Raw genomic sequence first — 16,088 nt, 5'->3', positions numbered from 1 at the left:
GAGAAATACAGGTAATCATGCTCAAAGCATATAATATGTGTGTGTACTCATATTTTTTAGTTAACAATATTGAAACTGAAAACAAAAGTACTATCCAGTCTAGTAGTGTTTACATAAACCTCTAAAATGGTGAATAGCAACCACCTTATCAATAATATCTTACCAGTTACAGCAGCTGCTCACCTCTTAACACAATTCCTTGGGTTATTTTAAATTGGTAGTGAGAAACCTCTAGTCCACCAGGCCTCCCACTTTGGCCCACAGCATAGTTTGGGCTAAACCACATACACCTGTGCATCACCTAACCTCACTGAACCTGCAGAGGAAATCTGAAAAGGAAGGACCAGCAGTGCCCTCTTAAATGTGCTCCCAAATCCTCCTTTCCAGCTGCTGTTACAATTGCAGAGAAAGAGAAATGTGCCAAATTACTGCACACTTCCTATTCTTCTTTCACAGGTGTGGTTTGTTCAAAGGAAGATTCTGCTTTTGCAGTCAAACTTGAATTCAAACTGGGCTGGCTAGGAAGGATTGGGAGCATGCTTCAGAATGCGCTCCCATTCTTCCTTTGAAACCACATTGCCTGTTTTAAATTGAGACAGGATTTTGATAACTGACACCTGAGATTAAGGGGTGGGGCAAGTCAACCCAGGCTCCTGTCACGTTTCAGTGGTGTTCAAAGTTGATCAATTAACCGCATTCCTTAAAAGAATAGCTGCAGCCCAATGGAATGATGTGCACTGATAGAACATAATGGGACTTAAAAGCCGTTGGAGGGTGGGATTAGTAGAGAAAAGATACTTCCAAGATCCTATCAGGAAGCTGAAACCAGCTACTAGAGAACTAATTCCTGCTTCCCTGCACTGCTGTTGAGTTGTATTTCTGGACAAGTACAAGTACCTGTGTCACCATTTCCCATAAACCACGCTGACTTCCTGTCAAGCACACCCTCAGGATATGAGAAGCAGAGACAAATACTGCTTTCCTTGGAATTCAGCTTCTAGTCAAAAGAGCCACACACGCCCACAGTGTGCTGGACACGTGCTGGTATTTTATTGTTATTTATATCCCACTCCCCCCCCCCAGGAAAAACACAGCGATGTTGGGGGTTGGGGGTTACTGTAGCTCTGCCCCACCACCGGCTTTTCCTGCAGGAATCTAAATGAGCATGAACTGAAACTAGTTTCGGTAGACTTCTCATTTTCACAGCAGAGATGATACCCAATATTTTAATTTTCTCCATTTTAAACCCACTCCCCCTTGGGTTTCCAGCTGTAATGTTTTAAGAGAGATGGAAAAAAAAGAGGTTTTACAAATGGGTAAAAGTTTAATGGTAAGGATTTGCTGAACTAACAAATTGAACAGGAATACAAAGAAGGGAGGTATGAGGAGGTCGGAGGAAATACGGTAAGTGTATGGAAGTTATGTTATTGAAAATTAATGTGTGGTTTTTTATTTTGTATGTTTATTTTTCTTTTTTCTTGTCATATCTTAAAAACTTTTAATAAATATCTTTAAAAAATAAAAATAAACCCACTCCCCCTTGATGTGCCCAATAGAGGGACAAACAATGTTTATGGCCAGCTTTTATCTCACAGGCCTTTTCCTCCAGCTGGTGCTCAATGACCTGGGGTTTTTGCTTATAGCACCTTACCATCTTAGATACCATGGCAAGCAAGCAGGATCATCTTAATACCAAGCTACTCCAGATATACTTAATGGAATTGTGGTATTCAAATATCTTACATAAAAATATCAAGTGACATCTTCAGTAACATTCATACTTGCGCTGTGGCATCAATGCATTGTAGATCCAGCCTCTGGTCATGGAGGGCAGGAACCCCCCAAGAGCAGCTGTCTGGCAATTTAGATAGGAAGTGAAAGTGGTGAGGTTTATAACACCACACAGTAGTGGCAGCAGCTCTTCCTTCCACCTGTCTTATCTGCAAAACATCCAATTGGTCAATAAACTCCCATTGCCAGCAAAGCCCCCAGAGCAGAACTTGCGTAACTACTTCAGGAAATGCTACATAATTACCTATGGGACAGTGAATACAGGTAAAGAGAAAAATCCATTTTAGTGTTTAATAGCAGCAGGTAGTTTGAAACCACATAACCCTAACGGGCATTGTTCAAATACGTATTTTATAGCTGCTTACCTCACCAAAAGCCATAATTCCATGTACAATTTTTTCTCTCTCTCTGTATATGTGTATATCTTCCTATACAGTTGTACCTCGGGTTAAGTACTTAATTCGTTCCGGTGGTCCATTCTTAATCTGAAACCATTCTTAACCTGAAGCACCACTTTAGCTAATGGGGCCTCCTGCTGCCGCTGCGCCGCTGGAGCACAATTTCTGTTCTCATGCTGAAGCAAAGTTCTTAACCCAAGGTACTATTTCTGGATTAGCAGAGTCTGTAAACTGAAGCGTTTGTAACCCTAGGTACCACTGTATACATAAAAATGTAATGCTGTCATCACTATCAGCCCTCTTTGGAAGATTTGTTGTGCCACATTGCAATCCTGGAATTGCATGAAGTCAGGGGAGGGGAGGGAGAAAAGAGAAGACAGGTTTAAAAACAGGTTTTAAACATCAACAGAAGCTTGAATAAAGGAAACAGAGATAAAATGTGATAATAAACAATGGCTGAGGCATCAGGAGAGTATATTCATCTTAAAGATACAGTAACGACTCACTGAATGGGGTGGGGAATCTTCTGCAATGTGTGTTTGTTAAACAAGGTCTCTAGAGTCTGTTTTAAAGGCCAAGGCACAGCATGTGGATTAATAATACAGTGTTTTAGAAGATGCCCCCCCCCCCCAGCACCCACCTGAATATCCACAGCTTGTCCCCATAGAGCTAGCATTAGGAGGCAAGCATTTCCAGGGAAACATAAGCCCTGGCAAACCTGTAGGCTCTCCCTCCCGCCTGCATATCTTCCTCTGATGCTGGTTTAGGGAGCCAACAAGGCATCAGATATCTAACCTCATCTGTTCCTGCCTTTTCACTGGCAGTACTCTGTAAGAGAAGCTGAAATCCAACTGGGGCAGCTTTTCCTGTTGCTGCATCTCCAGTTAAGAAAGAAGGTAATTGGGGGTACGGTTCTTATATCCAGTTCCTATACAGTGGTACCTCAGGTTACATACGCTTCAGGTTACAGACTCCGCTAACATAGAAATAGTACCTCGGGTTAAGAACTTTGCTTCAGGATGAGAACAGAAATTGTGCTCCGGCAGCGGCGCGGCGACAGTGGGAGGCCCCATTAGCTAAAGTGGTGTATCATGTTAAGAACAGTTTCATGTTAAGAACAGACCTCCAGAACGAATTAAGTTCTTAACCCGAGGTACCACTGTACAGTATTAAAAAACACACTTGTTTCTGGCTGCTTCCCTCTAATTTATATGGCAAATATTGGCAAAATGAAGTGAAATGAAATGGTGACTGTGTGTGCGCTCACATTCTCTGTGTATGTATGCCTGGTTGTTTATTCTGTGTTGATAAGGTGGTTGTAGCCATCATAAAGGACAATAAAGAAAGAACAAAGGATCAGAAAGCTAGGAAATAACAAATCCTGTTTTTAAAACATACAACTGAAGTTTGAAGCTGGAATCAGACCTCAGGGCATGTTCTGAAGGGACAAGATGCAGTAAAGTGAAAACTCGGCAGGTCTAGATTGAGTCTGTCGGTGCCTGGATGGGAGCCCGCTTGGGAAAGCCCTCCATAGGCGCCGACTCCATGGGGCTTGAGGGGGCCCGAGCCCCCTCAAAAATTCGTTTGGGGGGGCTCAGCCCCCCCAATAATCTCGGGCGGCGGTGGGCGCGTCCGCGGCTTTTATAGGGCGCCCGGCGCGCACCAGCTCGATAACGGCCACCGGCGCGGCGGGGGGCGCCGGGCCGGGGGAGGGGGGCGGCCGGCCTGTCTCCTTGGCAACCCCATTGAGCAGCGCCGGCTCCCCCGGGAGGGCCATCCCCCCACGCCGCCGATCGCCAACACCGCCGACGCTGTGGCTGCCCGAGCCTGAGCCTGAGCCCGAGCCCTACCCGAAGCCCGAGCCCGAGCCTGAGCCCGAGCCCAAGCCCGTCAGTCAGTCAGTCAGTCAGTCAGTCAGGAAGGAAGGAAGGAAGGAGAAATGGGGAGGGAGACGAGGGAGGAAAATTGCGCGCAGGGTGAAGAAAGGAGAAGGGCGAACGAGACGAGCTTCCAACCCAAAAAAGGGCTGGAAGACTGGGAGGATGCAGGATCGGGAAAGAAAGCGACGCCTTCCCCGCCCGCGATGTCGCCCGCTTGTCACTGGCAGCGCAGCGGGCGCCCAGAGGGGCTGGGCACCGGCGCAGGGCCGCTCCGCAGCCGCGGAGGACAGCTGCGCGGCTAGCAAGGTGTGCCGCGTAGAGCGCGGCCCTTGTGTGGCCCGGTGGCCAGGCAACGGGAGAAGAGGGCAGAGCAAAGGGGGTCCCTTCCCCAACCTCCGGCTCTGAGACTTCCCTTTTCTTACTTAAAATATAATTTCCTGTTTCCCAAATCTAATTGCTGAAGCTATAGTTTCCGAATCGTGTAAATTTTTAACATTCATACAACTTATATTGTTTTTGTAAATAGTCCTTAAATTTTTTCCAGTCCTCTTCCGTTGTTTCTTCTCCCAAATCTCGGATTCTGCCAGTCATTTCAGCCAGTTCCATGTAGTCCATCAATTGCGTCTGCCACTCTTCCAGTGTGGGCAAATCTTGTGTCTTCCAATATTTTGCGATAAGTATTCTTGCTGCTGTAGTTGCATACATAAAGAAAGTTCTATCCTTCTTTAACACTTTCTGGCCAACAATGCCCAAGAGGAAGGCCTCTGGTTTCTTGGGAAAGGTATACTTAAATACCTTTTTTAACTCATTATAGATCATTTCCCAGAAGGCCTTCACTTTTGGACAAGTCCACCAGAAGTGAAAGAATGTCCCTTCAGCCTCCTTACATTTCCAACATTTATTATCAGACAGGTGATATATTTTTGCAAGCTTGACTGGGGTCATGTACCACCTATAAATCATTTTCGCAATATTTTCCTTCAAGGCATTACATGCCATGAATTTCATTCCGGTGGTCCATAACCTTTCCCAGTCCTCAAACATGATGTTATACCCAATATCCTGAGCCCATTTTATCATGGCTGATTTGACTGTCTCATCCTGAGTGATTTTCTCTTCAACCTGCCCTCCATCCTCTTGCAGAAAACTCTTTGCCTGCCCTGCCCGTATCTCGTTTTTGCTTTTTAATTCCACACACGCACCCTTCGGACTTCGTGGCAATCGGGCGCGCGGGTGCGTTTCCTAAGAGAGTGAGGACCCCCGCCTCCTCCCCACCTGCTCCCTCGCCAGCCAGCCAGCCGCGCGCCCTAGCCGGAGAGCCCCGGCCGTCCCCGTCGCGCAATCGGCTGGATCTCCCTTCAGCAGGCCGTGCTCACAACTCGGCCCAGGGACCCCCCAGCAGCGGATCTCCGGCCCAGCTGAAGAATCCGGCAACAAGCCCCCTCCTCCCCAATCGCTCCGCCGAAATACGCTCTAAAACCCCCCAGATAGGCCGCCGGCCGCCAAGTCTAGTGGCGCCCTGAGCGAGGGTCTCTCCCCAACACCGCCACCTCGAACTGCGTTCTCCCGGCTACCCGAGCGAACCAGCGGCAGGACCCCGGTATGGGCCCCCCCAATATTTTTTATAAGTCGGCGCCCCTGAAGCCCTCTGGAGTGGAGGAAAAAGCAGGGCACAGAAAGGTAGCAAAAGGAATAATATATCGTGCCCCCCTTCCGAAATGGCGCCCCTAAGCCGGGCACATCGGCGCGTCCTCTCGTATCTACCTACCACAGGTGCCCGGCACCCAGCTAGGATACCAGCCCCGCCAAACAACACCCCTGAAAAGGCAGCCCCGCGAGGGCGGACAGACAGAAAGGACTTTGGAGCTCGAGCATCATCGCAATAAGATCTCTTTTTCCAAACTCTGAGGGCCCTCTCCAGGGATGCCAACTTGAATAAAATAGAGGGGGGCAGGTAAGCCCCGCCCCGCACAATCGATCACATGATGAGGTGCAAGCACACTATTTGAATGGCAATGCCCATAAACTTTGGGGTGGTCCGGCCCCCTCAAATATGTTTATGGGGGGTTGGCTCCTATGGCCCTCTCGGAAGGCGGAAAGTTATTCCTGACCCCCTCCCCGCTCGCTCGCCCCCCCTCTCGGAGACTAGTGTTGTTCCGCACGTTTCGCAGGGAGCCGCTGGTGTCCTCCTGCTCTGCGAGGTGGGCGGAGACCCCACGCCGCCCCTTCGAGGCCGCTAAGTCGCGCGCACTAGGGGGCGTCGGCCTCGTCCGCCAAGCGAGCGCCGGAGCAGGGCGGGGATAAAGGCGTGCGGGTGCTCCCACGTCCCGCTCCTGGAGCCCGAAGCCCCGCCTCGACCCGCCCCGGGGAGGCGCCAAAGGGCAGCCCCAGGCGGAGGCGGCGGAGCGCAGGCGGCTCAGGTGTGTCTGCGGGAGCCAGAGCGCTTTCTCCCACCGACGCCGCCGCGCACCGAGCTCGAGCCATGCTGCCCGCCGCCGTCCGCAGATGGCTGCATAGACCCAAGGTGAGAAGGGGGGCTCCGAGAAGGGGCTCTTCCCAGCCCGGGACGGGCTCCCCGACGGGCTCTCGCGCTCGGTTTCTTTCTCGCTGTCTCTGGGCTAGGCCCGGTGAGGGCTCCTTTTTCTCTTCTCGGCATGTTTCGGGGGGGGGGGGGCTTCTCGCGCCTCGGTCTTCGCTCCCCGCGTCCCGTCCGCGACCCACCTCGCTTTTCGCTCTAAGGCTCTGAAGGGAATCCGGACTTGAATTCGGACTTCTCGGGAGTTGCTTCTCTTTCGCGGCAGCGATCCTGATCACGCGGAGGCTGCCAAATCAGGGTCGAGGATTACAGCTGAGTTAGCCTCCAACTTCTTAAAACGCCCCTCTCCCAGCTGCCTTCACAATCCGGGTGGTAAAATGGTGTCAAGAATGAGCTCCCCCCTTCCAATGCCCGCTTGGGGGGTGAAATGAGAGTTTCAATGCGTGGTAGTGATTTGCCGAGTATATTTGATGCTGTAGCTCTTCGGGAATGACATAAGTGTACACAGGTGTGTCTTTGTGTACGCCTTTGTATTTGTTTCTTCATTCGTCTACCGCCACTTTGTCCTCTCGCCTGCTGGTAAACCTGGAGCCTTAAGACCTTAGAGGTGTGGAGACCTTGCTCCCTTCAGTGGCTTCAAGAGCTCTGTGGTGCGGGGTGGCTTCTTTCTCAACTTTCCTAGAATCCCAGTCTTGCAAGAGGGGATCTCTGATATCTAGTCCAACCCCTTCCCAAGCAGGAAATCCAGTTCAATAGCACCCTTCATTCAGCCTCTGCTTAAACACCTCATTAGGAAAGCCCACCACCTTTTAAAGCAGCCTGTTCTGCTAGAGTACTGCTCATACCATCAAGCACTTCTTCCTAATGTTTAGTTGAGAAATCCCCTTCCTTGTAACTTGAACCCATTGCTTTGGGTCCTCCCCGAACCAAGCAACAAATCAAATTTGCTTCACCTGTGTGTCAGCTCTTCAAATAATTCACCTTCTTCTGTACCGTAGATGGCATGCTGTTTCTAAGCTCCAGGGTAAGCATGTGGGTTTGTGATGTTCTACTTTTTTCCTGTCTGTCACCTTCTGCCAGTAGTGGCACTAGAAGATCCCCACAGCAAAAAGCATCTCTGTATTGGTTAGGTTTGCTCTAAGGATTTCTTCTAGAGTTTCCACCCAGGTCCGTGACTACCATAATGGAGCCATACATTTCATATGGGTAAAGGAAAGGGTGTATGTGACAGATCAAGGTATGTATTGTTGAAAACACTCATCTCCTGCCTTTCTAACACATTAAAAAGCTGCTCAAAACAGCCAGCAACAGGAGAGATTAAAGCCAAAACAGACCAATAAGTGCAGTGAAAAACCAGCTGTGTGGTAACTGATAGCAGGTTTTAGGAGTCAGCAAAACCCTATGCTAAAATGAAAGTATTTTAGTCTCACTTTATTTTAGTCCATGGGGGAGGGGGCTTTTAGGCCAGACCTTGTGGCCAAAAACAGCTGCCCCATACCACTTGTTTAGGAGAGGGAGATCTGGGCCAGTTGTGGATGGAACTGAAAGCCTGAAGTTTGTGTGTAAATAGGTGTTGTGCCATCACTTCTTTGCAAGGGTGAAACTGAAGTTTGTGGGTGGATGCAACTGGCTCTACAGGGATCGGTGTCATCTATTGGCTGGCAGGGGGTTGACTTCCTGCTGACTTGTTTATGACTCATATTTCACTCAGCCAAGCATATACCAAGGTGTAATTAGTAAACAGAACCGGGGTTGCTAGCTCTACTCTAGCGAAGAAACCTAGGTTTATGTTGTGTGCTAGATAGCTCAGCTGAAATTGCTGGTTGACACTAAACTTACTGTTCTGGATGAGCTTTAATTTTCTAAACCACCTTGTATTCTAGGAAGGAAAAAGTCACTGTTTCTCCATCAAGGTTTTAGGGGCAGAGTTAAAAAACCCACTTTATGATTGAGAGAGTTATTATTTTATATAAGCAAAACAATAATTGGCAATAGGAGCAAAGGGGTACGGATTACAACCTACAATTTGCTGATAAAAGTAAAAATGTGTTGTGGAATTCTCTGCCTCAGAACTTGAGGCCTAAAGCAGAGCAGCATTCAAATGGATTTTGACAGTTATGTGTGAGACTAGATTACTTGGACCTGGAATAATAAAATGCTAGCAGATTTGGGGAATAGGTGTGAAGGCTACTTTGGGAATTAATCCATCCTCTAATGTGGGGGTCAAGTAACTGGCATGTTTCAGGGAGAAAGGAAGAGACTATTTTATATACTTCATGGGTTTATTTTTTTAATTTTTTGACACTTAAAAGTCAGAGATTGCATACTAAACTAGGTAGGTGAAAGGACTATCTGATCCATTCGTCATACTCTATGAACAGTACAGTGTGTTGTAAATCGCTTTGAGGTTTTATTACAGTCAAGTGGGATATAAATATTGTGAAATAAACAAATGTTGCAACAATGGTGACGTACAAAAAATATAGTGCATATGGGTTCAAATCTAAGCATTGAGAAGAGAAAACCTGTAGGTCTTGCTTTTAGTAGAAGGTGCTTAGTTTTCTCTTATGCTACTACAGTGGTACCTCGGGTTACATACGCTTCAGGTTACAGACTCCGCTAACCCAGAAATATTACCTCGGGTTAATAACTTTGCTTCAGGATGAGAACAGAAATTGTGCTCCAGCGGCATGGCAGCAGCAGGAGGCCCCATTAGCTAAAGTGGTGCTTCAGGTTAAGAGCAGTTTCAGGTTAAGAATGGACCTCCAGAATGAATTAAGTTCTTAACCCGAGATACCATTGTAATATGAAGCTGGTTTTAAGGCCATGCTGTTCAATTGCTGAGGCTGAGATTGAAGGACATATTTATTTTTAAAAAGCCATTTTGCCCTTACTATATTCCTGTGTACACCCTTACCTGGGAGTAAGTCCCATTGAATTCAGTGAGACTTACACCTGAGTAGATATGCATAGAATTATGCCGTGAATGTTCCTCAACTTGGGGAAAAAACCACACACATTTCACATAGAAAACTAGCCATCACACTGAATTCTTAGTTTTCTATATGCAGGGATTTTTATTTTTGGTGAGGAACATTCAGTCATGATGTGTTCCAGTCCAGATGCATGTTAACACATTGGTAAGAACTAAGCCATAGTTAAAACAAACAAACAAACAAACAAACAAACAAACATTTTTGTGATCCAACTGCTCATGTATGAAAAAACTGATTGTTTGGAAAAAAAATTTGAAAGAGAACATTCCTGTGGCTGGCAAGACTCATACATCCAGTAGCTATGAACTCTTGAAAATCCAGTTCTTGTTTTTTTATTGTTGGTTGTTTATCCAGAAGGAACCAAAAATAGCAGTTAGCTGCTTACCAGTGACAATAGTTGCTCATGAATCCTATTATTGCTTTTCTGTTCCTTTTCAGATATTTCATAATCACATTAGGTAACTTTTTATTATTGGCCAACTTTTTTTTTCCTAAACAGCAATGAATCACCCCCTCTTGCTTGCCCTTATCCACATTCTAAATAGTGAATGAAAAATGTATCATAAAGAATTGATGAAAAGGCAAATCGGTATAAAGACTTTGTGTGTGTGGTCATTTGTTGACTTCATTGTAGCATTACAGAGAAGCTTCAGTTCACCTGCTTGTCAGCTGTGGGAGAGCCAAGAGAACTCTGATTCTCTTGTGGCGGGGTCATATTTATTTGTTCAACTCTGCGGACAGTGAATGTGAAGGCCACAGGCCAGTTTATTCAACATCTGTTACGTACGTCTATCCTTGACCAATCTGTCTTAATAGAATTTAGGGAATAGCGTATTTCTGGCATTTTGAAAAGGAGCGTGTTTCCTTGCATTAATTTGTCACATTGCAAAACGGGGTGTGTGAGGGGGAATAACAAGTGGGGCATAATTGTCACTTGTGAGTGACAGTTGAACTCCCCTGGTTCGAAAGATAAAGCTTGCATCTTGTTGATCCTTGCGCAGCTCTGTAGTTCAGGGATAGGCAACATTTTTTGTCCTGAACAGCCACATAGAGTTGCTGGGGGACGGGAGCTATGGGCTATCTACCTGTGCTCTAAGAGAGCAGTTCTAATAGTCTACCTGGATATGCCATGATAGCTAGCCAAGTACACAACTGCAGACATGTTGTTGAAAACTAACTCTGCGTTTAAGCATCCCTGGAGAGAGAGCCCAGGTGGCTCACCATGGCCCATTGCATGCTAATGCAAAATGTACTTTTAGTATAGGAGCCCCAGAAGGAGCAGATGACTCAAACATGCTATCAACAATGTAAATAAATATCACAACTTTATTTTAGGGTGGCCTAAAAAGCAGCGTCTCCTTTTGTAGCCACTTGGATTTGGTTGTTGATAGCAGATAGCTCAGTCCATAGAGCACGAAATTCTTAATCTTAGGGTCCCTTCCAACTCTACAATTCTATGTGTTGGATTTCTTGCCCTTATATTGTAGAAGAAGCCCAGTCAGTTACATACTCAGAATATTCATTATTTGCTAAGGTTTCCTTGCATTAACTTGCCACATTGCTGCAAATCTGTAACGCTATACTCACTCACCTGGGATCAAGTCCTGTTGAACATAATGAGACTTCTGAATCTGCATACAATCAGCCTGTGATTACTGTATTTTTTCGCTCCATAACACACACCTGACCATAACACACACGTAGTTTTTAGAGGAGGAAAACAAGAAAAAAAATATTCTAAACGAAACAGTGGATGTATGATTTTTGTGGTTCATGCTGTGGCCACAGACATGTGATCTGATGGTGAGTTTGGGGTAGCCGAATGCAAAAATCCTGAGGATCCATGTGGATCCGTGCTTTATAACCAAGTTTTTGCGCCATTGCGGCCCCATGAAACAGTGGGGGGGGGGTTGGTGCAGGCGTAGCCATGGACATGCTATGTGATCTGATGGTGAATTTGGGGTGACCCAGTGCAAAAATCCTGAGGATCCATGTGGATCCGTGCTTTGTAAACACATTTTAAGTGTGGAGGGAAGGAAAAGCACTCGAGGGACAAGGAGCACGTGTGGGGTGTGTGGAGAAGGATGCTGCTAATAATACAGAAGAGGGGTATAAGGGAAGAAGGCTCCTCTCCTCTCCCGCTTTGCTCCTTTAAAACAAGCAGGCTCTGCTTCTCTCCCTCCTCCCCAGCTAAAAATGAAAATGCTGAAAAGCTTTGCTGCTATTTAGTGAGCTGAGTGGGGAGGAGAGAGGGACAAAGAGCACGGTTGATTTAAAGCAGCCAACCAGACAGGAGCCGCTTACACCTGTGTAAGCGGCTCCTCTCCCACTTTGCTGTTTCAAAGCGAGCCATGGAGGAGGGCTCACGACTGCAGCAGATCCCCCCGCCATCTGTAGGCATTCACTCCGTAACACACACAGACATTTCCCCTTACTTTCTAGGACAAAAAAAGTGAGTGTTATGGAGAGAAAAATATGGTACTTTTTAAAAATTAGGTTTTATTAAAGCTTTTCTTGGGAAAAGAATGGGAAAAGTATGGAAGGAATTTATTTGAAAAAAATAGGACAGAAAATCGCTGCAAATACAACAGGAAATGGGATCGGAAGATATGGAGCTGGGTGTGAATTAATGAATACATAATAAGTAAACAACTATGGAATATTATTTTAACATATGATCACAGCGGAGAGAATCAGGCTGTAATTAGTGTAGTCTGAAGACTTCCTCACTAATGATTTTTATGCTGCATTTGGTATGTCTTTTAAAATTAACAGGAAGCTGGACCCTGAACTGATGATTTTTCTAGGAACACTATCTTTTGATAGTGATTTCCTCCTTAAAGCTGTCAGCCACCTTTATTGGTTAGCCACAAATTCTTTCTTGCCCCACATAACTCTTTGCTTCTCCTCGATTTGCACACAGAAGGTCCCAGGTTCAATCCCTGGTGTTTCCATGTTGGGCTGGAAATGCCTCCCGCCTGAAACCTTGGAGAACCACTGCCAATCAGTGTAGACAACATGGACAGGTGTTCTGGCTTAATACAAGGCAACTTCCTATGTACTTTTAAGTCAAATGTCTTAAGCATACATATCTCTCTCTCTCTCTCTCTCTCTCTCTCTCTCTCTCTCTCTCTCTCTTTTAATAGTGGATCAACACCACTTTCTGCTATCCTGACTGCATACTCTGTGGGTTGCACAGATCTTGTGGAGCTGATTGCCTGTCTGTTACTAGTCAGTATGACGGTGTATCACAATGTCCTGTTTACAGGGTCCCACAAGTATTTGCTTGTTACTTGTGGTCACTGCAAGGCCTTCTCTAAATATTGTGCTCATACAAAACACTTTAAGGAGAGGTATAAGGGGGTGTTGTCTCATAGCAAGTTGGTTTCCGGAGCAGGTTGAAGTAGTGTTACGATTCGTGTGGCTTCTGCCTACTCCAAAGCTGAACATGAAACAAGAGAACCACCTCCAGCCCTCTCAAGTTTTCTGCCCATACCAGAGGACTTGAGGGCGGAGAGTAGAGAAAGGTTTTGTGTTGAAACCACAGACGAGTGTGTTGATCTTGTGATTGTGATGAGCTGCAGCTAGACAGATCAGTGGTCAGAGAAGGTTCTCTCTGTTCCAAAGCTCAGGGCAACATAAGAGGTGGCGTCAGAGTCCAATGCTGTTTACAGAGAACTTGGGGGAGGGAGTTTGGGTGTTGTGGAGCATCATTACCCAGAAGCTCGCAGCTTCACTTCTAGGTTGGAGCTATAAGCCCATTCCAAAGAGACAGCATTTCATTAGCTTGGGCTTCAGTAAAAACCTCGGGAGCCAATATCTTCCAGATGTTCTAGCAAGGCCATTTAACTTGGTATCATTTTACAATTAAACCTGTAATATCAGCAAAAGGTTAAAATAGGGTTTGTTTAACAAGAACCCTTTCCCTGCAAAACATTGATCTGATCTTTTTGCTCTTTGAAATCATTTGGCTCCCTTGATTGCTTTTTCATTGGATTGGCACTGGGCTAAATAATTACGTTATAGTAATCCTTGCCCTTTCTCTTGTCCTCTTCAAACATTGGCACGAATGTCTCTTGGCTTTTCTCCAGTATTTCAAGATTTGGTAATAATTATCTGTAGGTGTTGTCTGAACAGACTACTTGGATACAACTTATTTTGAATAAAACAAGCCTGTATATTTATGTCTAGTATAAATCCATCAGGAAGAGAAAACAGGTTGTCATTGTGATGTTTGCATGGAAGAAAGATTACTCACATATTGCTAAGCAAGTCTGCCTTCACACTGGTTTTTAAGTCTTCCGCCATGTCTTCCAGTAATGTGCTTGGTGTTTGCAAACACAATATGGTCCAGTTGCTACTGTGGAATAAACATGTAATTTATAATGCAATCCTAACCAAGTCTATTTAGAAGTGAGTCCTATTGAATTTGGGGTGTGTGCTGGATTTTCACCCTAATTACTCTGGTAATGAATTGCCCATGGTACTGCTGTTATCCATATGAGTCTTGCTGATCCATAGGTATGTAGGAACTGCTTTACGCTGTGACTCAGACCATTGGTTCTCTATTCAGCCCTGGTGTAGACAATCCTGGGCCAAACTGTGGCCCTCCAGATGTTGTTGGATCTACTTGCCATCAGCTCCAGCCAGCATGACCAATGGTTAGGGGTAGTAAGAGTTGTAGACCAACAACATTGGGAGGGCCATAGGATTAGCCCCACCCTGCACATGGCCTACGTACTGACTTCCCAAGGTTTTAAGCACAGGTCTTTCTCAACCCTGACTGGAGATGCCAGAGATTGGAATCTGGGACTTTTTGTATGCAGAGTATGTGCTATACCATTGAGCCATGTTGGCACATAATACAATTTTCAGCATTTTGCATATTACATAAGGTTTGATTCATTATCTCATTCCCATAGTTTTCCTTTGTTGTTGAACTCAAGTAATTCTTGTTACTCGGAACCTGCTGATCACGCATTTGAATTCTGTCTCTTGGTGGTTCAGTATTGGAGGTGGCGAGAGAAAGAGATGATTAATGCTGCTGGGTTTTCTCCAAGCTTTCATAGCCAGGACAACCAACTTTCCTTGTGTCATGCCCTCACCCATTTCTGTGACTGGCACAGGAAGTAGGACGATGTATGAAGAAGAAGAGATTCTGTGGGTGACTGGGAAGAGACTGTGTTGGCTAAAATTGATGATCTGGTTGTACAGGTCACTGCAAGTCCAGTGCTTGGCGAAACAGACTATGGGTGTGTCTGTCCTGCAGTTGAGATGAGCTCCAACTAGAGGGATTGGTGGTCAAAGAGAGAAGCAGAGCTGACCACCAGACAGTAGTAATCTCTGGAGAAGTCCTAAACTGCTGCATTATTCTGTGACTTACATTTTGATGGTAAAAAGGCAGTGGATTTGGAGTAAGTGTTGGCCAAGAGAGATCCAGAAAGATCAGGGGAGGGGAAGAAATCCTCTTTATTTGCCTTTCTTATTTATTTATTTATTTATTTATTTATTCATTCATTCACTTTAAATATGCTCTCCAACCTCCCACAGTTTCATGGAGGAACTCACAGTAAAAGTAATAGTTTTAACATATTATGTTTAAAATGAGCAAACAACAAATAGTTATTAAATCAAGATACATCCATAACTGAGCTGGGAAGAAACAGGCTATTAATACAAGGTCATCTCTGCATGCATGCATGTATGTTCATGTGGGAGCAAGCAGTCCTTGAAGAACACTGCTGTATAGCAGGGGTGAGGATTTGCTTTCAGCCTAGGGGCCACTTTACCTCCGGGGTGACTTCTGGCTGCAGTGAATGAGGCCAAACCTGCATGACATTCCCCATTCACATGCACAAGGGCTCACCTCTCTCAGTATGAAAACCCAGCAAGCTGTCAGCAGTAGGATCCTGCAGCCATCCCTCCTCTTCTCTGCTCCTCAGCTGTTTTCCACAGACCAGATCAGCAGCTGGGGAGAGAGTTCACAAGGAGCAGAGGTTGAAACCTAGCACACGCATCGCCCTCAGTCCCCCCTGTGCTGCTCATCCATGCAGCCAGAAGCAGCGGAGGCAGTGGGGAAAACAGGCCTATAGGGAGCAAGGTCTCTTCCTGTCCTCCTGGTATAGGTCACCCATCAGGGTCACCAAAGCACTTTCCTTTCCAAAACCAGACTGGAAACCAAACAGTAATTAAACTGGAAAACTGAGGTCATCCGAGAGTGTTTGGGGTTGCATAACAACCACCTACTCGTGTGTATGTGACCAGCTTAATTGTCAAGAGTTCAGAGAGACCTTTTCAGAAGCAACCACCACCTCTCACAAAGAGGCACTTCCCCTGAACCCAGTCAGTCAGCCCACTCCTGCCTGATCTAATGAGGTAGAGGAGGGGCAAGAATGGAACAAACGGCAGGTAGAGCAAGTCCTGCCAAGTACCTGAATTGACAGTGCTCTGAACATAGTCATGGGCCCTGTGGTCAACGCAGCATCTA

The 16,088-nt window shown here is 46.0% G+C and overlaps 1 protein-coding gene and 1 long non-coding RNA gene across 2 annotated transcripts in view; one reads left to right on the top strand and one right to left on the bottom strand.

Moving 5' to 3' along the window:
• Positions 1-1,600: 1,600 nt before the first annotated feature.
• LOC310696000 lies at positions 1,601-3,712 on the bottom strand. Its single transcript, XR_014520382.1, has 3 exons — positions 3,615-3,712; positions 2,449-2,521; positions 1,601-2,215 (listed from the first exon to the last, which is right to left on the bottom strand). It is a non-coding gene; the product is annotated as an uncharacterized lncRNA (long non-coding RNA).
• Positions 3,713-6,357: 2,645 nt separating this feature from the next.
• Positions 6,358-16,088, top strand: part of ZFYVE28 (zinc finger FYVE-type containing 28) — a 28,408-nt gene continuing 18,677 nt past the window's right edge. The window contains exon 1 of the mRNA XM_083488489.1: positions 6,358-6,593. Coding sequence (XP_083344615.1) covers positions 6,552-6,593 — 42 coding nt within the window. The 5' untranslated portion in view covers positions 6,358-6,551. The remainder of the gene's footprint in view (positions 6,594-16,088) is intronic.

This window comes from Podarcis liolepis, assembly GCF_965112155.1.
Source record: "Podarcis liolepis genome assembly, chromosome: 2".
Classification (NCBI taxonomy): domain Eukaryota; kingdom Metazoa; phylum Chordata; class Lepidosauria; order Squamata; family Lacertidae; genus Podarcis; species Podarcis liolepis.
This window is presented reverse-complemented; position numbering and strand designations above follow the sequence as displayed.